General features: G+C 45.1%; 2 protein-coding genes across 4 annotated transcripts in view; one reads left to right on the top strand and one right to left on the bottom strand.

Annotated features, from left to right (window-relative positions):
• RAB27A (RAB27A, member RAS oncogene family) overlaps positions 1 to 23728 on the bottom strand; it is an 85995-nt gene that overhangs the window by 59073 nt on the left and 3194 nt on the right. Inside the window, exons 1-2 of one of the 3 annotated variants that reach the window (XM_070469253.1) lie at positions 20624 to 20742; positions 2804 to 2920 (exon numbers count right to left, since the gene is read on the bottom strand). The exons of 1 other annotated variant lie outside the window; for it this stretch is intronic. The gene's annotated coding sequence lies outside the window, so the exon portion shown is untranslated. Of the gene's footprint in view, positions 1 to 2803; positions 2921 to 20623; positions 20743 to 23728 lie in introns of those variants that run through there. One more of the 3 variants, XM_020896215.2, reaches the window with a different exon arrangement.
• On the top strand, positions 551 to 20902 carry LOC139035536 (synapsin-1-like). Its single transcript, XM_070468547.1, has 2 exons — positions 551 to 762; positions 20164 to 20902. The coding sequence occupies exons 1-2, from the start codon at positions 551 to 553 to the stop codon at positions 20900 to 20902; spliced, it is 951 nt and encodes a 316-aa protein (XP_070324648.1).

Here is a 23728-nt window from a genome sequence, read left to right as displayed (position 1 = left end):
GGGATCCACTTAACATTTACAGTGTGATAAATCCAGCACTTGGAGCTAAAGGATCCCCTTACAGGTTCCATCAGGGAGAGAAGTCTAATAGAAAATGAAACGGGCGAAAGTAAGAAAACAGATAGGCAAAAAAAAAAAAAAAATCGACTGCTTTCAGCTCTTGGGCAATTTGCATTTATGTTTGAGCAAAGCGGCTCCTGCCTTCAGAAAAACAGCAGCAAGGCCAGCTCTCCTCCCAGGCAGCCTCTCATAACCACCTCCCTACCCTCCAACCCCCACGGAACCCAGCCTCCGCTCTGCCAAGGGGGCAGCGCCCCAGCCACGCCAGCAACAACGGGAGAGCCAAAAAAAGCAGGAAGGTGCCCTCTTGCAAGGACAGCCCTAAACAAGGGTGGCTCCTGCAGAAATCAGCTTTTGTTTTTAATGGTCCTGTTCCAGCAGCTATCACTTGTGGTGCACCCTGGCTCAAACCAGAAATCAACCAAGTGCAGAGGGAGGAAGAAGGGAATAGCAGCAACAGAGGAAAGAGGAACAGAGCGAAGTGTGGAGCATGTCCTCCGTGAGCACTCAGGTTCTGAGGCTGGACAGGGCAGATGCTGAAACAGCAGCGGAGGCAGCCCGGGGCTCCCAGCTCTGCCAGACACAGGCAGGTCAAGGTTGCCATGGTGGCACCCTGCCGGCCGGCAATGTTTCATCAGCGCTCTCTTTCTGCCGCAGTTCCTGTCTCGTGGGCGGCAGCAGCAGCAAGAAAGAAGAAAAAATGTTTGCATCCTAATGGCTGCTGGATCACTGAACAGTGTGTCTGAAAAGAATAAAGAGAATGTGGGAAGAGACAGAGAGACTAACCAAGGTGGGAGCAACCTCCTCCAGGATGTATTAAGTACAAACTCGACATTCTGTGGATGAAATCCTCTCAGTCTTTTTTTTTTTTTTCTTTTTGGTACTTAAAAATCCAAGAATCTCAACAGAGACTGTCAGCTTTTGATCAAGGCTCTTTCTCATCTGATTTCTAAAGAGACTTTGGGTTCACTCCTAGGTGAAAGCATGAACTTGTGACCAAGAAAACAAAATGATGTACTGGAGTAGAAGCTGCTGCGGCTCTGGCACTAATCAGACAAATGACTTTCACACTTTGAAGCCCCAGTTTCTTCATCTGTGAAATGAGGAGGTCAGACTAGATGAATGCTAAGGGTCTTCTACTCTCGTTTATCTTGAGGGCGTTCAGGAGCAACAGAGCCCTTCCAGGTGCCCATGTGTCAAGACACTGATCGTGTCTTCAGGGATACCCAACTCTGAAAGTGGCCAAAACTCGATGAAAGAGATAAATGAACACACTCATGAAGCTATATCCACATATATGATTAAACCAATGTCAGTGGACAGAGATCAAGTGTTATTTATCCTCACATACTCAACACCAAACACGGTCTAGGCACTTGGCTAGTAAACAAATATTTACTGCATAACTTGGAGGCAACTAAATTGCAATATAATGAAATTTTTCAAATTTATCTGTTATGAGTTGAATTGTGTTCCCCCAAAATTCATATGTTGAAGTCCTAACTCACAGGACTTCAGAATGTGACTTGACTTGAAAATAAGGTCCTTAGAAAGCTTATCAAATGAAAAAGAGGTCACTAGGGTAGGCCCTAATCCAATACAACCAGTGTCCTTATGAAGATTTCTGAACACAGACACTCAGAAAGGAAAGGTGACAAGAGGAGACAGAGGGAGGAGATAGCAGTCCACAGGCAAGGATTGAAGCCTGGACCAGATCCTTCCTACACAGCCCCAACACCTTGATTCTCAGACTTCTGGCCGCCAGGACCGAGGCAAGAAATTTCCATTATTTAACCTACATAGACTGTGGTACTTTGTTACGGCAGCCCCAGCAAACTAATACTTGTAAAAGTGGAGAGAACTGTATGATGAAACACCCCATCATATTCATTGCCCAGATCTTTCATTCCTGCATGCTATCACTAAGCATCTCTAAAACAGATGAATCTTTAAAATAATAATAATAATAAAATAGATGGACCTTTCCCTACATAATTACAATACTGTTTCCAAACATCACAAAATTAACAATTAGAAGACAAATTTAAGTGACAGAAGAAACACACTGTACACTAAAATACATACTTACATAATCCTCCACTAGAACTATTAGCTGGGAAGCTATTAGGACTTCCCAGGTGGCACTAGTGGCAAAGAACCTGCCTGCCAACTCAGGAGGTGCAGGTTCGATCCCTGGGTCGGGAAGATCCCCTGGAGAAGGAAATGACAACCCACTCCAGTATTCTTGCCTGGAGAATCCCATGGGACAGAGGACCCTGGTGGGCTACGATCCATAGGGTCACAAAGAGTCAGACACAACTGAAGTAACTTAGCATACATAGCACAGAGCTATTAACAGTATTAAAGACAAAATCCAAATTGAATTTTTGTGGATAAAATGCTCAGAAGATGAGCAAGACTCTTAGAGCTATTCAATTCCGTAATCAGCTCTCTTATTCAACATCTTACCTGAGAATCAAAGCCTCTGTTACTTTGTTAAAGTACAGAAAAGAAAGGAAGAATGCAGTCAGTATTCATACCCACTCTCTGGTAACTGAAAATGCACTTTTCAAACTAAACATAAGAAATTTAGCAGACATCTTGAAGTCTTTGTTTTAAAAAAATTAATGTATGCAGTGGTATTTTATGTTAAATTGCACTATTTTAAGTACCTGAAAACTGGCACCTCAGCACTCGAAGGCTTTACTTCCCCAGCACCACCAAAAAAAAGGCATAACCATACCTTGACAAAGTATAAATCCTGGTTGATTTCCCCAAAACCTTAGAGACTGGAGTTTCCAACACTTCAACAATTAGGCAACTTGTAATCACATGTCCTCTTCTAAAAAGATACTTTTGTCTATTACAAAGAGAAAGGTTAAAATCAGAACAGTCTACTTATAAAAGTTTTTCAAAAGAGTCTTTTGAAAAGCAGTTCACTTCATCAACTTTCAAAATCAGTCATCTCTGGAAAAACCCACAATCCAGCTAATTAGTCTCAGCTGTTTGTCATATGGCCCACAAACCAGTCAAGTGATTTTGCCCCTTTCAAGCTTTTACTAAAACCCAATCTCCTGGTCTCTCAGACAGAAGGCAGCTGTATTAACCTCTTCCAGTGTTAGAAGACTTACACTTCAACTTTTTCTTTTCCCCTCAACCAAACAAGTAGAATATTTGTTTTCTTGATAAAACATATTTAAAAGTATTGCGTTCTAAAGGTCCTTACGGGTTATATTAATATTGAGTGTATGTGTTTATTTGCTCAGTCGTGTCCAACTCTTTGAGACCCCATGACTGCAGCCCACCAGGCTCCTCTGTCCATGAGATTTTCTAGGCAAGGATACTGGAGTGGGTATCCATTTCCTCCTCCAGGGGGAATGTTTCCAACCTAGGGATTGAACCCATGGCTCCTGCCACGTCTCCTGCATTGCAGGCAGATTTTTTTTTTTTAAACCGCTGAGGCACTGGGGAAACCCTTACATTAATATTGCTTCTTTATTTACAATTAGCAATATTTTATTAATATTGCTTTCTTGTATTTACAAGGCCTGATTCAAGCAAACACCACAGGAGATCAGTGTAAGTTGAGGAAGTGAAGGGACTTGCTACACATCTCGCTCTGGCCTCCAGACCCATAAGGAAAACTCTCTGCCTGGCAGTCCACCCAGGTACCTTGCTGGCATCTTAAATTCAACATGTCTGGCCCTCCACTTACCTCCTGAGCTCTTCTCTGTAGACCCTGATGCACACCCACTTCTCCTGTGTCTGGAATAACAATCCCAGCGCACAGCCAGCCAGACATCTGATGGCCTTCAGTGACTCCTCCCTCCCTCCCCTCCCACTTCCACTGACCACTGGGATCTTTCCTCCTCTAGTCTTCATTCCACGTGTTTATCACTCCTCATCTGGATGGCTACAGTCAACCACACATTTGATTTTCTGGCCTCCAACCTGGCCTCTCCACTGACCCATCCTCCCCACTGCACCCAAAGTGATCTTTCAACAAGGTAAATGGGTGTCCATCACTCTCCTCGGTAAAACCAGCCAGGGGGCTCCCCACAGTCTTCGCAGTAACATCCACAGTCCCTAGGCCTCTGCCTTCCCTGTCATCTACTGTTCCCAGCCTCCTGACTTCAGCTACCATAGCTAGTTGGAATTCTCTAAAACCAGTGACTTTCAAAATGGAAAAGCAGTGTCATCAGCATCACCTGGGAAGCTGTTAAAAACGCACATTCATGGGCCCACCCCAAGCCTACAGAGTCAGAGGTTCTAAGGATGAGGGCAGCAGTCTATGGTTTAACAAGCCCGCCAGGTGATTTTGATACACTCACCTGAGTGCACCTGCTCTAAACCCACAGGCTCTGTTCACCAAGAGACTTAGCCCTTTGGTTCCCTCTGCCAGTAATGCTGCCTCATATGCCCCTTCTCTGTGCTGCCTCTTTCCTGGGGCAGGTCAACCCTGTATGATAATTATCCAGTTGATTCTTTGCTGGTTGGTGAATACCTCGAAGACAGGAACTGTGTCTTATCTGACTCACTCACTCCACAAGTCTCTAGTTAAACACAGGCCTGTCCCTGCGATAGATGTTGGGCATTAAAACGAATGATGTATCCTTCACCTCACGGGGTAGCCACCCTCTCATTTGACCACTCCAAGTGTGACTGAAGACTCCACTGATGCAATCTATAAAACCTATCACAAACCTGCAGAACTGTGAGCAACTGAAAAAGCCTGAACATAACCAGTCTGACATCATCTGGTAAAAGAAAACCTCTGGACCACAGACGGATCCCTCCTGTCAGATCAGCAACAGCATTAGATTAGAAATAAAGTGCACAGTAAATGTAATGTGCTTGAATCATCCTGAAACCATTTCCCTCCCCGCCCCATTCCATGGAAGAAGAGTCTTCCACCAAACCAGTACCTAATGTCAAAAAGGTTGGGGACCACTGCTCTAGAATTTGGAGAATAATTTAGTAAGGGAAAGTACCAAAATGTTTAAATCCCACATAAAAATTCATTACAGTTAGCTTATTCTAAATTACAGTAGAAGTGGAGGAAAGTTTGATATTAGCACTTCTCAATCTTCAATCCCTAGGAGTCTCCCAGGGATTTTTTGTTAAAATGCTAATTCTGATTCAACAGGCCCAGGTAGAGCCCAGGATTTCTGCATTTCTAAACAGCACTCAGGTGATACCCAGGTAACAACGATGTTCCTAGCCCTAGAACTACACTATGAGTAGCAAGTAAAACTTCGACAACCACCTTTTTCATAGGACTGTATCAGTCTTCCACTTAGAGCAACACTGCCTTTTTATGACCCCTTTGCATTGAAAGCTTTCCCCTGCGTCTTTCAGGCTTCAGGATAAAGATAGCACACTAAACACATTTAGTTCTATGACCTCTCAAACTAAAACCTTATAAAGCAACTACATTCCAATAAAAATTTTAAAAATAAATATAAGAGCTTTAAACTGTAACATTTTATATTGACTTATAGAAGTTATCTTTGCTAACTGCACACTGTGTGGTGTTTCTGTTTCCTGAAAAATGGATTGGTTTAAATATATATGCAGTGATGTGCTGGGAAAATAAGAGAAAAAAAATAAAGTAGATGAACAAGAGGTAATTGATTAGCAGACTCAGGAAACCAGACTCCTTATCTACCAATAGAGAAACACGAGGAGCAACTCATCACAGAATCTCCAGAAAGGGCTTAGGCAGCCAGAGCCCCAGTACCTCTGGGGGAGGGGAGAGCATAAAGTGAGGCTAAAATAATGGAAGTCTGTTTACACCCCAAACCCCAGCCTTGCCAGCCTTGTGACTGCCCTAGCTCCAGAAGAAGGCGAACATCTATTCTCCAGAGAGAGTAAAACTCCAAGAATCAAACTCGCAGGGGGTCTCTGAGTCATACCAACTTTAGTGGAGGCAGGGGAAGCACTGCAAAGTTGCATAGTATTAATAAATATGAAGACACCTCCACCATACACCTACACGCTGGACTTCCAAAAGGCAGGCATACTCCACAGGCAAGTGCTTCAAGTCATCTTCTCAGGAGACTGCCCAACCCAGGAGGGAAGCCTAAACATAAATAGAAGCCCATGACCTACTGAGCTAGCTACAACTATAATGTAACTGTTGGGAGAAGGAGGAGATGGAAATCTTATGCATGTGTGGTCGGGGTGGGTGGAAAAGCAAACTAAAATTTTCTTTTTCCATAGTAACGCATCAATAGAAGATGCCTAAAACTGAAAATCAATCATACAGAAGTACAAGTACGTCATTAGGATACAACAACCAGCAAGTGTCAACTCATTGCAAGAACTGAAAGCAGCTGACTCTGGAGAGCAGGAAATGAGCTGCAGGTGGAGATTCTGATGACTTCTACTAATAGTCCTTGCAGAACTATGCCCTGATAAAATTTTTAAAATTAACTAATACAAGGAGACATGCCCAACCTTAAAGTTTTATTCCACCCCCCCCCCTTTGGATGATTCAGGCCATCACAATAAATACCAGTAATGTGCGCTATACTTTGAGGGATCTAAGGCCTACATGGAAGAGGATGCTGAGGATCTGGGCCCTGGACTCAGGCTGCCTGGATCTGAATCCCAGCTTTACCACTCACTGGCTGTGTGGCCTTCACCAAGTTACCTAACCTCTCTGTGCCTCAGTTTCCTCATTGGTGGAACAATAGGATTATTTTGTAAAAATGAGTCATGTTATACTATAAAGTTCTTAAAACAGTGTTTGGCACCTAGTACCGTAATAGCTGCTCTCTTTTAAGGTATGTTTGCCACTATATTAAAGCCTCCTGACACTATTGATCTTGTCTTTTATTAGTTTATATTTCATTCTCCCTGCCTTCACCTTCTCTGTCAGTCAGCCAGCTGTCCCTCACCACAGTGATCAGAGTGCCTTTCCAGGGTCACTCCCCCCCACCCCCCACCAATGTGCAGCTTCTAACTGACAAGGCACCTGGAAACCAAATAACCAAGATCAGAATTATGTATGCAGTGGAGAAAAATACGTACCACAAAGTGTTCTGAAGGTCTCTCTGTGAGGCGAATTGGCACACTTCCATATATGTACCATCTATCAGACAATTCAGAATCCTTTGGGCTTACTTCCTAGCCATCAACTGTAGGTCAGTGAGCTGGGTGACACTCAGGGTAACTAACTATCCTAGTTTACCCAGGCCTGCATTTTAGCAAAGCCCTGCATACCTGGCAACCCCAGCTCCAACACTGGTTGAAATACTCAATCCTTTTGAGCCTGTTTCATCAGCTATAAAATGAAGGATAACATTTACTTTGAAAGTCTATTGAAGAGTAAATGAGAGAATGTTCATGATTCCTGACACACAGTAAGCTTGCAATAAATGGTAGCTCTAGCTACTATACTCAGTTACCTATTGGTATTACCAACTCTGATATCAGCAGCAAAATAAATTATCCTTAGAAACTTAACCTGTACCTTGATTATTTTCTTACCAGAAAAATAATTTACCTTATACACAGTGGATTCCAGGAAGCTGAAATGTTTGCTTTCCCAAATTTCCTTCCAAACTTTTCCTAATAATTTGTTTCAGGGACTAGGCCTTATTAAAGAAATGTAATATTTCACCAGTGCTGATTTATCCACTGGGCAAAGGCCTAAGAGGTTTCCACCAGCTTTGGATATATGCATTGTTTTCACTACAGGGATCCTAGGGTACTTAGGTAAACTTCTGGAGGTGAAATCACCATTCCAACTCACACACAAAAAAGAGGACATCAGGCATCATACCTGAAATTATTTTAAAATTTGCATCTCACTTTTTCCCTTCATAATGGCACCAAGTCATTGTCTCCTGATGGATTGACAGTTCATTCACTAAATATGTCCATTCTATGCCAGAAAAATAAGGGATCATATCATCAAACAGATGAAATGCCATTTCTTGCCTCAAAAGCTGAGGCAACTCAGTACTCAACAGATACTCATTTCAGCCTGGAGGAAATGGCTCACTGTGGGGCAGTTCACCAACACATGGGTGAAGCTGTTACATGGAAAGCTGCACAATTTTGGGGTAGATAACTGAAAGGATCACAAGTTACTCAAAGCCAAACATGGCCTGCAAACACCGAGGCAGCAGAGAGAGCACGAACAGCCAGGCATATAAGAACCTTCTCTGGGGGCTTCCCTGGGGTGAATAAGAAGCCACGTGCCAGTGCAGGAGCCACTGGCTCGGGAAGATTCCACATGCCTTGGAGCATTAACTAACCTGGGGTGCCACAACTACTGAGCCCGTGCTCTAGAGGCCTGGAGCTACAACCACTGAGTCCAAGTGCCCACGAGCCAGCAAGTTTGCAACTACTGAGCTCTAGTGCTTCAACCACTGAAGCCTGTGCTCCTAGAGCCTGTGCTCTGCAACAAGAAGCCACTACGATGAAAGCCCATGCACTGCAACTAGATAGTGGTCCCCGCGCTCTACAACTAGAGAAAGCCCACGAGCAGCAACGAAGACTCAGTGTAGCCAAAAATAAATAAATACAGCAGTGTGTACATGTCAAAAAAAAAAAAGATCTTTCTCTGTACAAGTTCCCAAGATCCTTCCTCCATGCTCATATTTCTTCCCCATCCAGTGCCCAAGGTCTGTGAGCACAAAACACTGGCGAACCACAGAAACTCTGAGGAGCCTTGAGAAACATCTGGTCCAACTACTGAAGCAAGAGTGAATGGATCCAGGAGAGAACTTTCTCCAAGTATGGTCTGAAGCCCACTGGCAACAGAATCATCTAGAGTATCTGATGAAAATCCAAAGTCCTGGGTTCCATCAGGCCCTTGAATGAGGCCCTCTGGGAAGGCAGAGAGGGAATCTGCATTAATAACAAGGTTCTCCAAAAGACTCCCAACTGTGCATAAAAAGGCTGGAGAGCAACTGCTCTAGGGAGACAACAGAGAGCAAAATGCACAACCATAGCTGGGCAAATAACTCTCATTTAACCTCCACCAGCCTCAGATTCCAAATCTGTAAAATAGGGGTAATAATACCTACATGGCAGGATGGTTGAGAATGATGTGAGAATTAAATGAGACAAGTAATAGCCTCCAACACACAGCTTCACATGCAGCAGGTGTTCAACAAGTATTAATCCACCCCACCTTGTGTAGCAGACTAATGAAGATTTATAACAAAAGTCCCTATTTTGAGCAACTGTTACCAAGGAAAGCAGATGGCTATCTTAAGTTAAGGCCTCCATGTTAATGAGTCACCAACTAAAAGGCCAAGGCCAGCAGCTTTAACCACTGGTTGGGTTGTAAAAAGTACAAGCTTCAGTAGGCATGAGAATCTCCTGGATGGCTTGAAAACACAGCCTACTGGGTCATCTTTGGAGTACAGAATCAGCAGTTCTGGGCTGAACTGAGAATCTGTATTTCTAACAAGTTCTTGGGTGGTGGTGGTGGTGGTGGTCTTGGAACCACACTTTGGTCATCACTCTATTAAACTCAAACTGATCTGACACCTTGTAATAAAAAAAGGACAGCAAAGCTAGATGCATTTCCTGTTTGACACCAGACTGGTTAGTTACATGTCAATAAAGAAAAAAGTAACAAACCCACAATTTCCGAGGCAGCCCCACCTCTGCCCCTGAGAATCTTTCTCACTACATTTTTGAATGGTGCAGAAAGAAGGCTGGGAGCTTGAGTGCCATCTCCCAGCCGCTCAGGTGGGTACCCCCGAGTGAGACACCTGATCTCTTTGAGCCTCAGTGTACTCGCCTGGGGACAGAGGTGGGCTCGGTCACTGGTTCCCAAACCTGGCAGTGCCCCATCCATTGCTACAGCAGCATTTTAGATAAAACATGAATTCCCCAGCCCTAAGGCCAAGCCTCACAAATCAGAATCTCCTAAGAAGAGACTGACAGAGAAGGCAATGGCACCCCACTCCAGGACTCTTGCCTGGAAAATCCCATGGATGGAGGAGCCTGGTAGGCTGCAGTCCATGGGGTCGCTAGGAGTCGGACATGACTGAGCGACTTCACTTTCTTTTCACTTTCCCTGCATTGGAGAAGGAAATGGCAACCCACTCCAGTGTTCTTGCCTGGAGAATCCCAGGGACGGGGGAGCCTGGTGGGCTGCCGTCTATGGGGTCGCACAGAGTCGGACACGACTGAAGCGACTTAGCAGCAGCAGCAAGAAGAGACTGAAAAAAGTGGTTTTGCGTGTTTTAAATAAAAGCTCCCTGTGTGATTTTTGGGCTTTCCTGGTAGCTCAGCTGGTAAAGAATCTGCCTGCAATGCAGGAGACCCCAGTTTGATTCCTGGATGGGAAAGATGCCCTGGAGAAGGGACAGGCTGCCCACTCCAGTATTCCCAGGCTTCCCTTGTGGCTCAGATGGTAAAGAATCCACCTGCAATGCGGGAGACCTGGGTCCAATCCATGGATTGGGAAGATCCCCTGGAGGAGGGCATAGCAACCCACTCCAGTGTTCTTGCCTAGAGAATCCCCATGGATAGAGGAGCCTGGCGGGCTGCAGTCCATGGGGTCACAAAGAGTTGGACCGATCTGAGCAGCTAAGCGCAGCACAGCACATGTGATTTACACAGGCAGCCAGTTCTGAGCAACTATCCCCAAGGTGATCTTTCAGGCCCCTTCCAGCACTAAAGCCTGGATCTTCTGATTTCTAAGCCCCTATGCCAGAGTCTGTGCTTACCAAGAAGCTTTGTCCCATTTTATTTGTTTCCCACAGAGTTCCTACTAGAGGATCTGAATACATTCATCTTCAAAGAAAAGAAACTCGTCTGCTGAACACTTCCATTTTTCTCATGTATCAAACTGACACTGAAGTTTTAATTTTAAAAAATAAAGTCCAGTGCTTAACAGCACAAAACAAGCAACCCAATCAAAAACTCGGCAGAAGACCTAAGTGGACATTCTTCCAAAGAAGACATACAAATGGCCACGAGGCACACGAAAAGACGTTCACCATCGCTAATTATTAGAGAAATACAAATCAAAACTACAATGAGGTGTTACCACACACCACTAGAATGGCTGTTATCAAAAATTCACAAGCAATAAATACTGGAGAAGGTATGGAGAGAAGGGAATCCTCCTATATTGTTGGTGGAAATGTAAGCTGGTACAGCCAAGTATGCAGACAGTTTTGAGGTTCATTACAAAATATAGCATCCACTCCTGAGCATATATCCGGAGAAAAACATGACTCAAAAGGTTACATGCACCCCAATGTTCACTGCAGCGCTGTTTACAACAGGCAAGACATGGAAGCAGTTTAAACATCCATCGACAGAGGAGTGGATAAAGATGATGTGGTACATGTATACAACGGAATATCACTCAGGCATTAAAAAGAATGAAATAATGCCACTTGCAGCAACATGGATGGACCTAGAGAGTGTCATACTCAGTAAAGTCAGACAGAGAAGGAAAATCTATGAGATCCCTTATATGTGGAATCTAAAAATAAATGACACAAACAAACGTACAAAACAGAAAGAGACTCCCAGACTTGGAGAATGAACTTATGGTTGCCAGGGGAAGGATGGGGAGAAGAGTTAGATGGCGAGTTTGGGACGGACGTGTACACACTGCTGTATTTAAAATGAACAGTCAGCAAGGACTTACTGTACAGCTCATGGAACTCTGCCCAGTGTTATGTGGCAGCCTGGATGGGAGGGAAGTTTGGGGGAGAATGGATACATACTCCCTTCTATGTTCACCTGAAACTATCACAACATTGTTAATCAGCTATACCCCAATACAAAATAAAAAGTTTGACAACAATTTGGTCACAGCAGGGGAAGGAGAACGTAGGAAGACTTGAGAAGTAGCACTGAAACATATATGTTACCATATGTAAAACAGACAGCAGTGGGAATTTGCTGTATGATGCAGGGAACTCAAAGCCGGCGCTCCGTGACGACCTAGAGGAGTGGGATGGGGAGGGAGGGGACATGTGTACGCCTGTGGCTGACTCATGCTGATGTATGGCAGAAACCATCACTATACTGTAAAGTAATCATCCTCCAATTAAAAAATACATAAGTAAAAAGCGTAAAAACAACAACAACAAAACATAAAGTCCAATGTAGGAAAAAATAGGAATTAACACAGACCAAGCAATCTTCTCTCACACCAACTTCCTGGTTACCTGCTCTATCACTCATTCACTATCACCTGAGCATCTCCCATGTGCCAGGCATTATTTTAGGTGACAAGTATCCAGAATTTCACAAAACAAAGTCCCTGCTGTCACAGAGAGAACAATTAGCAGAAAGAGATAGATAATGTTAACATAGAGATAAAATAATTTCAAACAGTAAGAAGTCCTGTGAAGACCATAAAGTGTAATAGGATAGAGGCTGACTAAAGACTACTTCCAACGGAGTGATCAGGGATTACTCTGCTGCCAAGGGCCCACCCAGGTGAGAATCTAGAGAAAAGGACTGTGGGCAAGTACAGATGCTCTGAGGAAGGCAAGAGGTTGGCGTTTCTAAGGAACAGAAAGGGAGGAGGCACAGGGCTGAGCTGAGGACAAGGAGGCCGACAGGGCTCAGGTCATGGAGACACTTACAGATCATGGTTAGAACATTTGGATCTTATACCAACCACAGTGGTAAGTGACTGAGGAATTTCAAACAGAAGAAGGATATGATCTGATTTACATTTTTAAAAATATCACTGGCTTTGCATGAGGAATGGGTTACGGGGAGGCGGGGGTAGCTAGAATGAGACCAGAAAATCAGCAGTACAGGCAGGAAGCAATGGTGGCCTTTAACTGGCAGCTGGCACATAGCCACAGCAGATGCTCAGACATTTCTGGACCGCTCTAACATAGGTGAAAATCATTAATATATTTGCTTCACTTCCTGTGATATTTCACAGGAGTCCAAGGGAGAGACACTGCTGGTTACAATTAAGAAACGCCAGCACAGGGGCATAGGAAGAACCAGCAGACTTGTCTTCTGGAACCCTCTCTGCCATCAGATTGTCATGTGACCATGGGCACAGTTCTGAACCTGTCAGATGGAGAGCCTGGGCTCCCTGGTTTCTAAGATGCCCACCAGCCCTTAAGTTACATATTTCTGTAAGTGTAACAAGTGAGGTTTCCTTATCTGGGTGGCAAGAGGGGCTGCTGACTCAGGGTTGGGGTTTCTGCCGTTGACTTTGAATCTCCCAGAAAGGCTCTAGCTAAGCAGGAAATGGGGTTTCCATGAAGAAACTGTCCAGTCTTGCTATTTCCTTGGGAAACTCTGGGATCAGGGGCACCTCTAGTACAAGGGTATAGTGACCAGCTGGGACTCTGTGGAGTAGACACTCCCGGGCATCTGAGAGCCTGCTGTACTGAGGAGCTGGGGGCCCCGTCTCTGAGGAATTCAGGGGCCAAGTCCTCAGTCCTCTCTGAGGATTGCTGGCAGCCTTCCACCTGCACTCAATCACAAGGCAGCCAGGCCCTGCCGCCTGGCTCCTGCTTCCTACTGGCAGACTGTCCCCACACTGTCCACCCCCTCACGTGGCCCACCGGGCACCTTGGCAAGGACCTCACCCTGGGATCCCTAAGGGCAGGGCCCTCAATCCTTACTGCCCATCAGAATCCCCAGTGGAGATGTAAAATACATACACATAGATGTATGTAAAATATATACACATAGATATAAAATACATACAAACAGAGATGCCTGGGCCCTATCTCATACCTGATGACTCACTCAGAACTGGGGGTAAGGGAGAAGTTAGAAAGACCACAGAAGTGGAGTTAGGCTTAGTTTACTTTACATGATGGGGAGAATGTGGGCTTTAGGAAACTGCAGGCCAGAGAGGTTCCACAACGTGTCTAACGCAGGGTTTCTCTGCCTTGACCCACTGACATGGTGGGCAGGATGATTCTCTGTGTCGAGGGGCTGTTCTGTGCACTTTGGGGTGTTTAGAGGCATCCCAGGTCTCTGCCCACTAAGTACCAGCAACTGCCCAGCTATGGCAACCAGCCACATCTCCAGATGTTGCTCAATGCCCCCTTGAAGAAGAAGGAGCTGAAAACAGCCTAATTAAGAACCGCCAGTGTAATACCACTTAGTTAATTATTGGCAAAGTTAGAAACTAAAAACTGAACCACTAGTTCCTGGCGGAGTTGGTTCCTCCACACTAAAGCAGGAATTCTGGAACACAGGGCTGAGTCACCCCCCAAGGAAACACCACAACCCGCTCTGCGGCCCTCTGTGCCTAAGCGGAGCAGGGCGACGAAGAGCTGACCTTGCCCCTGATGAAGGAAGTCCAGCCTGGAATGGCCAGCAGCTGGTCTGGCCATGTTTGGTCTCTAGCATCTGATTGGAAGAACAACACCTTATCTTTTCAAGGGCTGCTAGACCTCTTTACTCATCCCTGGGGTTGCTCCCTTGCAATGGTGAGATACATTATGAAAATGAATCACACTGCAGGAAACAAATTCTGACCGCACCCTTACCCTTGGATTATATTTTAAAATTCTCAGGTATCTCAAACAGACATTTAAGTCAAGACCTATTTCTGTATGTCTCATTCCTCCTCATATTAGAATTAATACAGCAAGAATAATAAGAATGAAAAAACCTTACCATAAGCTTCCGTTAGCTAATTGAGGCCCTGTTTTTGTGTCAAATGATACAAATACACAGGCGATAAGTAACCAGCCACATGCAGATAAGACTCGGCCAGCTGCCCACGTGGTGGGATCAGAGCAAGATAGATGAGCAGCAGTTAATAAGAATGAACAGATTTTTCAGTCTCTCGGCAACCAATTTTATTATTATGCTTTGACCTGGCAGCTGGTAAGGCTTTGTATGAATTAATCAACAGGCTATGAAAAAACAGGATTAGTGGCTCTGAAATATGGTATTCTCGCAGCAGTCAGAGAAAGGATGCTTTTCTCTAAGGCCACTTTCTTAAATAAGTACAGATAACTTTAAAACAGTAAGCAGACTGTGTTTTAAAAGAACACATCTCTAAAGAGGAAGTCACATACACCTATCTACTGCATCAATCCTTACCATGTATCTTCCATATCTGTTCTACCAAGTTACAAGAAGATATGGAGTGTCAAAGGAGGCCACTCAAAGCAGGCGCCTTCAGTGAGACAATACTTGGTGGTTGTGGAATTATTCTCAGCAAGTCCTCCTGAATCAAAGCATCTTACAGAAAACACTCAAAGGGGATGAGAATAATAACCAGACCTTAGAAGGAATAAAAACACATGGAAAGATGGGATTTCTGGCATCACCACAGGAATATAACCAACGGCGGCTTTCAAAGGCCCTGCGGCTCTCAGAGAAAAGCATGTCCTTGAGGGTGGCTTTGCCTGCCACATATTAGATCTAAGGATCAGGACAGCAGGACAGTGAGCAATCACGGAAGGGTGGCAACAGAAGTGATTAAAGATTAGCACGGAAACATAAGCAACTTACACATGATCTCTCAAGGGAAGATTTTTTGCAGCAGACTAACCACTGGACCCAGAGCTCCAGTTCTGGCTCTACCATTAACTGTGTGATCTTAGAAAACGACAACATCTCTGGAGAAAAATTTCTTTTACCACAAAACACTAGAGGAAAATGGAATCCTGGCCCACTGTCTTCTAATTCTGATAATCCTTGAGTTTACATGCCCTCTCCTTCCTAAGATGGACACATGTGCTATTATCAAAATGAGCCATAGCTCAGTTATTCTGTGGACATTATCATGATCGACGCATTTACTGCCCCAAAACATAAATTTACCAGACCAGAGTTACCACATTAAATCCAAGACACCACATTAAATCTGCCACTCATAGGAAAAAAAAACAACTAATTTTTTTAGTATAAGTGTGTCCCAAATATTGCATGGGACATACTTATAGCAAAATATCATTTGTTGTTCATCCAAATTTTTTAAAAATCTGGCACACTACCTCTGACCCCACATTCAAAGTGTAATCTCAGCTCTCAAAAGTCTGATTTCATACAGGTGGGTGGTTCCAAGTGTGGCTGAAGCACTAAATGTGAGCCCTTCTCATTGGTGACACACACAGAGGCAAAAAGTAAAATAAAACAAAAGCAGGCAAGGAAGAATGACTTGCAACATTTGTTCTGAGTAGGTGAGGCATCAGATTTTATTAAACAGTGAGTAGAATATCAATGTGAGTAGACCTCAATCATACAGGGAAAAGAATGTGGTGCACTGCCTGATCAGTCAGGAGGCTAAAACAAGGTGGGTGCTCAGAGCTTCACACCTCTCACCTTTTGGACACACAGTCATTTGCAAACCTTTCATCTCTTCCTCCAACTCAGAGCTCATGTCTGCTCCCCAGATAATCAGCTTAAAGGAAACCAGACCATAAACTGGAACTTCCTGACTACGAGGCAGAGGAATAAATATGATCAAGGGAAACCTGCACACAGCATATAAAGCGAAGGCAGTGAAAGGGAAAAATTCCTCTCTTCAGCAGGCAACCTTGTTCTAACAATAACAAGGCAATCTTGCTGCATAGAGGCTCACAATTCATTTGTTTTTTAAATTGTGGGCCACTTTTTTAAATATATAATTTTATTTTCTTATTTATTTTTGGCTCCAAAGCACAGGCTCAATAATTATGTCACACGGGCTTAGTCGCTTGGCAGCATGTGGGATCCTCTTGGACCAGGGATTGAACCCGCATCTCCTGCATTGGCAGGCGGATTCTTTACCACTGAGCCATCAAGGAAGCCCGTTAGCCAGCTTTATTGGGGTATAATTGAGATATAACATTGTAAGATATTTAAAGTGTACATCACTTTAAACTTGACATATGTGGTTTGACATATGTACACATTTTGAAAGGGATTCCCCCACCCATCTTCCCCCACCCATCAAGTTAATTAGGGCTCGCATTATTTACACCCACACACATATACATGCCATGGGTGTAAAAATAATCCTTTTTCATAGTTTGTAGTGGATATATGGGCTTCCCTGGTAGCTCAGATGGTAAAGCATCTGCCTACAATGCAGGAGACCCAGGTTCAATCCCTGGATCGGGAAGATCCCCTGGAGAAGGAAATGGCAACGCACTCCCAGTATTCTTGTCTGGAGAATTTATAGATATGGCATATTCCAAGATAAGTTTAACAATGGAAAGCTAGTTCAATTTTTAAAATGCCACAGCCATTACTATACTCTCCAGGCCAGTTAATTCAATTCTCAGGGAGAAAGGTTGGCAGGAAACCTCTCAACTCTAGCCAATACTGCTTTATCAGCAACAGCAGGATGAGGTGCACTAAAACAAGATACCTAACATCTACAGGCTGAGAAAAATTAAATATATGGACTAGAGGTTTCTAATGATAAAAACAAATCCAAGTTTGTTCATTAACTTATGGGCACATTCAGCAAGAGTTTATTGAACACTTCTTCTGTCTATCATAGCTTGCAAAACAGGAATCACAAAGGAGATGAAGCCATGCTCTGCCTCCAGGATATTACAATCTCATCAAGGAAATAAGGCCACATATGCATAATCAGTTGACAGTCTGAAGTCATTATGCAATTAAAAGTCAAAATGAGTCTCATAATTGGAAATTTCAGTTACAAGCCAGAGAAAGAGTAAATTCACTGCACTGCAAAATATTCATCAGGAAATGAAACTCCATTTTCTCAAATTTCCAAGGAATTTCACTCTCCCTAGATCAGCACAAGAAACCAAATCACTAGAGACAGATGCTAAAGGCCTCCTCCCAGTCTGCCCAGGTCCTGCCCTCGGGAAGGACCCAAAGTCCTCACCTTTCTGCCTTGTTTGACCTTTCCTTTCCTTTGTTTGACCTTTGTTTGACCTCTCCCTTTCCAAGAAGAGTAAGACCATTCTCTCCAGGGAAAAAAATGGATAGAAAAGGAGAGAAGGAGGCGTTGCTGGTGTAGCTATGGACACTGCAAATGGGAAGGAAGAGTGAAAAAGAAATAGCAGAGTGATCCCCATTTCTCAGGTTCTCATTCCCTTTTCATTCACTCAACATGTTTTTTTTTCAGGGTTTAATATGTGCCAGAAACCATTCCAGGTGCTACCTCCACCAGAGCAAATATGACAAATCCCTGACCTTCATGGAGCTTGACTCTACCAGTGGGAGACAGATGTGTGTGTGCAATGACGAAGAGTGCTACAGATACTCTAAAGAAAAATAAGGTTAAAGAGAAAGAAAATGTTGGGGTGGGGGGTGGGGGATGCTAATTTAGATGGGATGGGACAAGAAAGCATCTCTAAAGAAATGACTTGATTTGAATGAAATGAGTGAGTAAGCAGTGCAGACTTTTGAAGGAAGAACATTCCAGACAGAGGAAACAGCAAAGGTCCTGAAGTGCGGCTGAAGGCGAGTGAGAAAAGGGAGTGATGGACGATGAAGCCACACACCACGTAAGGGATTGCCAGTGACAGAGGTTTCCCTCTGGTATAACAAGCCACTGGTGAGTTCTGAGCACAGGGCTGAGTGACAGAAATGGCTTCCGCAACTTTGTTAAGAACAGACCATAGAGTGGTGAAGGTGGAAGCAGGCTGGCCCTGCAGGAGGCTTTTGAGTAATCCAGGTTGACAAATGAAAGGAACTTGGTGGGTGCAGTGAAAATGTTACAAAATGGTTCCTATCCTAGATACAGTTTCAAAGCAGAACTAATGAACTCTGCTGAGAGACTAGATGTGGGATATGAGACAAAGAAAAAATCAGGGGTGACCCCTGAACACCCCCCCCCCCAGCTGTTGAGTCTGAGCACCTGTAATAATAACAAAGTTGTCATTAACTGAGACAGGGGAGACTGAGGGAAAGCAGGTTTGGAAGAGGAAAATCAAGAGTCTGGCTCCTAGAGACTGTGGCCCACTTCAACACCCTTATATCTGTTGTAAAATCAGGCAACAGCAATCGAGACGCTGATCCTAAATTACATAAATTACATATGGAAATTCAAGGGACCCAGAATAGCCAGAGCAGTCTCAAAAAAGAAGAACAAAGTGGGAGGACTCACACTTCCCCATCTCAAAACTTATCACGTACATAGTTAATAAAGAGGAGAGTGTGATACTAGCATAAGGATAGACATGCAGCTCAATGGAATAGAACTGAGAGTCTAGAAATAAACCCTCACATTTACTGTCAATTTATTCTCCACACAGGCACCAATGGTATTCAAAGGGGGGGAAATAATCTTTTCAACAAATGCTGCGGGGAGAACCTGATGTCCACATGCAAAAAATTAAGACTCCTACCTCACACCATGTACAAAATTAACTTAGAGCAAGCCAAAGATGGAAATGTAAGAGCTAAAACTAACAACTCTTAGAAGAAATCATAGGCATAAATCCTCAGGATTTTGGATTGAGCAATGCTTTCTTAGATTTGACACCAAAAGCACAGCAAGAAAAGAAAAAATTAGTTATACTTCATCAAAATTAGAAAAATCAAGGCAGGTCATGGAAATTAAGGAAGGGAGGGAGAAAGGAAGAAAGAATAAAGGAAAGAAAGTAGGAATGAAAACTAACATAAAATACAGATGCTCAGTCAAGTTTTCAGCACTGCATTCACCTTTCTTTACTTGTAACCATCTGCAAAAATTCTGTCTTCTAGACTGTGTTTTCCCCCTAAAACAAGTTTCTAAGAAGGCATAAATATAAATCAATAAAACAGGAACAGGGGAGCACCAACAAACTAAATCACCGATAATTATACAAACTTTATACAGCCTAAGAGGATACCCCCAACCTCTGACTGATGAGCCAATCCCAAAGTTAAGAATCCATCCAGTAGGGGAAAATAGCTGTTAGCCCACAGAAGACCCCAGAGACACAGGATGTAACAGATGATGCTGAGGCCGTGCAGGTGGCCCGCGGGAGCCAAAATGATGGGAAGGCAAAGTCAAGGGTTCACAAGATTTCCTTCACTTCAGGCCTGACTTTGCTTAATCCGTGATCTATTGGGACAGAGACAAAAGCTTTGGCAAGAGTTACCGAAACCTGTCATCACATCAGCTCTACCACCAGTCAAGACAGAAGGGCCTGACTGCCGCGTAGGGTTTCCTGTCTAACTGGCAGGGAAAGGGGTGGGGGGACCCCCTCTCCCACCCAGACAGTTTGCCGTCCAGACCCCGCCCAACAAAGGTATCAAGACCTTAAATCATTCAGCTGACAAAACCGGAGGGAGGAAAGAACGAGAGAGGCCGTGCAGGAGCCTCCTCTGCTGCCGGAGGTTTCCTTCCTCCCAGCCCGCCGCCTCCGTGCGGCCCCTAGCACCGGGATGCCGCCGGGAGGTGGCCTCGGCCCCATCCCAACCGGGGACTCCACCTAACCGGCACCTCGCCCAAGCTGACCCCTACCCCCGCGGCTGTCACCTTAGGCTTTGCGCTGAGGGCCTGGGAGAAGCCAAGAAGCTTCTCCGGTGGGCTCTGCCTCCCAGAGAGCGGAGAAGCTGCAACCCCAACACCCGGCCCCAGGCCAGACCCTCGGCTCGCCCGCTCCGTCGCGCTGCCCCGCGGGGTGACCGGCGCCCAGAGCCCCAGCGCGCCTCCCAGCCCGCGCCGCCGCCTGACCTGCTCCGCCCGCGGTCCCCACGCCGCTCTGTCTGTGCGCGCGCCGCGTCCACCCGCTGCCGGCCTTTTTGGGTCCTTGGCGGGTATTTTCCGTCTGGCCCCACATCACTTCCCGTAAAGGAGCGCGAGGTGAGGGCGGGACCTCCTCCTCGCCCTCCACCTCCCGCTTCCTCCTGTCACTTCGGGGAGCACCCCCGCCCGACGGGGCGAGCGCGCCGGCCCCAGCCCCGCCGTTCCCGCCCAGGGGGCCGACGCAAAGTTCCCCCTCGCCTCTTTTAGCCCAAACCCGGTCTCCACTGTCCTTTCCTGGAAGGTGCCAAACCTTAGGGGGCTGTCTTCGTTTTGAGACACAGGGGTGACATTTAAAAACTGCTCTGGGATCGGGGCACTGCAAGGTATAGTTTGGTGCCGCTCGCCAAATCTCCCCCAAAGCCATTTTATACAGGTGATTTTCGGGGCGTCAGCTCAGTGTCTGTCTCCGGTCGCCACAGGTGCTGAGCCCTTCCAAAGTCGGCCCTAAGCGGGGGTCCGAGGGGCGGGCTCCCGGCTTACAGTGACTGCCCACTTGGTCTGGCTTCCTCCGGGGCCAGATCCGCGCTGGGCGTCCTGGCTCTGCCGCTGTCCATCCGGCCCGGCCAGCTCCTCACTCGGGTAGCCTGGCGTTGGTGTTCCTGGAGTGAGGGAAAGCTCTGGGATACTGGAGAATGGCTGGATGACTGGGGCGGGGTGGGAGGGGGGCGGTCAGAAAGGGTAGTAAGTGGGGTAGTAAACAGGGTCTCTGCTCTTGAACAGTCGAGTTCAGATTACAAAATCTCTCTTATTTAAATTTCCAAGGATTAGAGCAATTCGTTAAAATTGAAAAGTATATATATATATATATACACCTGAAAGACTAGCCCCTGTAGCGAGACATCTGCGAGCCTCTGCTGCCCCCTAGCGGCTTCCCTCTCTCAGTGCCGACGGCTTTCGGTGAGCCGCTTGTACCTGCGGCTGCGAGGCAGAGGCGGGAAGCTTCAGGCCCGCAGGTTCTCCCTGGAGGCGCCAAATTCACTTTTGGGCTCATTCAGGCAAAGCATTTCTTTCTTTCTTTCTTTCTTTTTTTCTTTCTTTCTTTCTTTATTTATTTTAATTTTTGACCACATCAGGAGGCATCTGGGATCTTAGTTCCTGATCAGAGACCCTGCATTGGAAGATCAGTCTTAACCATTGGACTGCCAGGGGAGTCCCCAGGCAAAGCACTCCTCAGTCAACTAATTCTACTTCTAAGCAAAGCAAATGTTTGGAAGTCCTAGTCCACCGGCTCCTCCTGTCAGTTCTATCTCACAGATTCTTCTTGCATCACAAATTCCAGCTGTCTCAAGGCCACCTGCCCAATCCCATTATCCTTTCAGTCTGTAACTACTCAGTTTGCATTACAATACAATGAGCTTCTCAGATTACTTTAAAAAAATCACATATAGGATGAACCATATGAGATTGCTAAATATTGAATACATATTCATTTTAATAGTTTCAGGCAAATATAATGCAGTAATCGCAGAGTTAGGGATAACAGATTCACTACATGGTGATGCTTTCAAGGGATATTCCTTAGAGAAGAGCCATCAAACTGTTGTCAGTGGAGGTTAAAACAGGGAAAGTAGTCCCATGTGTAGAGGAAGTCTTGGGAGTCACTGATCAGCTAAGATCTGTTGGGGGGAGGGGAGGGCATCAACAATGCAGCAACTGCTAAGGGTTCACATGATTCAAGGAGCGCTCAGCCCTCCCCACTCCTACAGCCAGGCAGGGCTGTCACCAGGAGTTCACCAGGCAGGTCAGAAAACAGCGATGCTGTGGCTCATACGTCACCCATTCCATCATTTCATCCAGCAAGTCAAACACTGTGTTAGGTACTAGACATGCAATAGTGAACAAGGCAAACTGGTCCTTGCCCTTAGTGATCCTGTCCTCAAAGAGATCAAGTTAACTTCTGTGCAGTGAGATAAGATCCTTGATAAGGGAAGTTGTTGTTCAGTGGCTAAGTCTGACTAATTGGAAGACAAGTTAAGTGATACCAGATCAATACATCCCAGAGACAAGTGATGTACAGATTAAGAAGGATGAATAAGTGGGGAAGGTGGGGTGGTTTAATTGCTAAGTCGTGTCTCACTCGGGTTTAGCCCTCCAGGCTCCTCTGTCCATGGGATTCTCCAGGCAAGAATACTGGAGTGGGTTGCCATTTCTTTCTCCAGCAGATCTTCCCAACCCAGGAATCGAACCAGGGTCTCGTGCATTGTAGGCAGATTCTTCAGCAGCTGAACTACAAGGGAAGCTTTGGGGAAGATGAGAGGAGAGAATTCTACGAAAAAGAAGAAGAATGGCCTGGAGGCAAAAAAAGAGAGAATGAGATACTGGAGCAACTGAAAGCTTATAAAAGCTGGAAAAAATGAGTGGAAGGAGCAAAGAAATTGGAGAAATAAGCAGAATAATGAAGGACCCTGGAATGCTTGTAATAAAGGCTAACATTTATTGACCATTTATTCTGAATCAGCCAATACGCTAAGAACTTTACATATATCACCTCATTTACTTCTCACAATTGCCCTATGAAATAAGCACTATTCTTATCTCCATATTACAGATGAGGAAAAAGCGCATTAAAGAGATTAAGCAACCTCACCAGTTTTACACAGCTAATAAGTGGCAAAGCCAGGACCAAAACTCACAATGCATCTTCTTAACGGCTGTGAGGTTAAGAATTGGCTGGGAAGGCCAATGAGCATGCTGAAATCCAAGTGAGGAATAACAGTGATCTGGTTTAAGAGGGTGGCCTTGAGGATGAGGATGAATAGACAGATTTGAGACACTTAAGAGAGTGAATCAAGAAGACTTGGTTGTACGTGGGGAGGGAGAAGGAGAAATTCATGGAAATGCTCAAGTTTCTGGTTTGGGCAACTAGGAACCGCTAAGCAAAAGAAAGTGTTAGGTAGTTAGAATAGAAAACAGGAGTCCAAAATGGCAGTGGCTAAAAGACAAGGAAGGGAAAAGCCCGAGAAAATAGAACAAAAGAAGGTCAAAGGAAGGTCCGAGGACCGGAGTGAGGACTTCAGGTAAAACAGCAGTCCG

This window comes from Odocoileus virginianus, chromosome 6, assembly GCF_023699985.2.
Source record: "Odocoileus virginianus isolate 20LAN1187 ecotype Illinois chromosome 6, Ovbor_1.2, whole genome shotgun sequence".
Lineage (NCBI taxonomy): Eukaryota > Metazoa > Chordata > Mammalia > Artiodactyla > Cervidae > Odocoileus > Odocoileus virginianus.
This window is presented reverse-complemented; position numbering and strand designations above follow the sequence as displayed.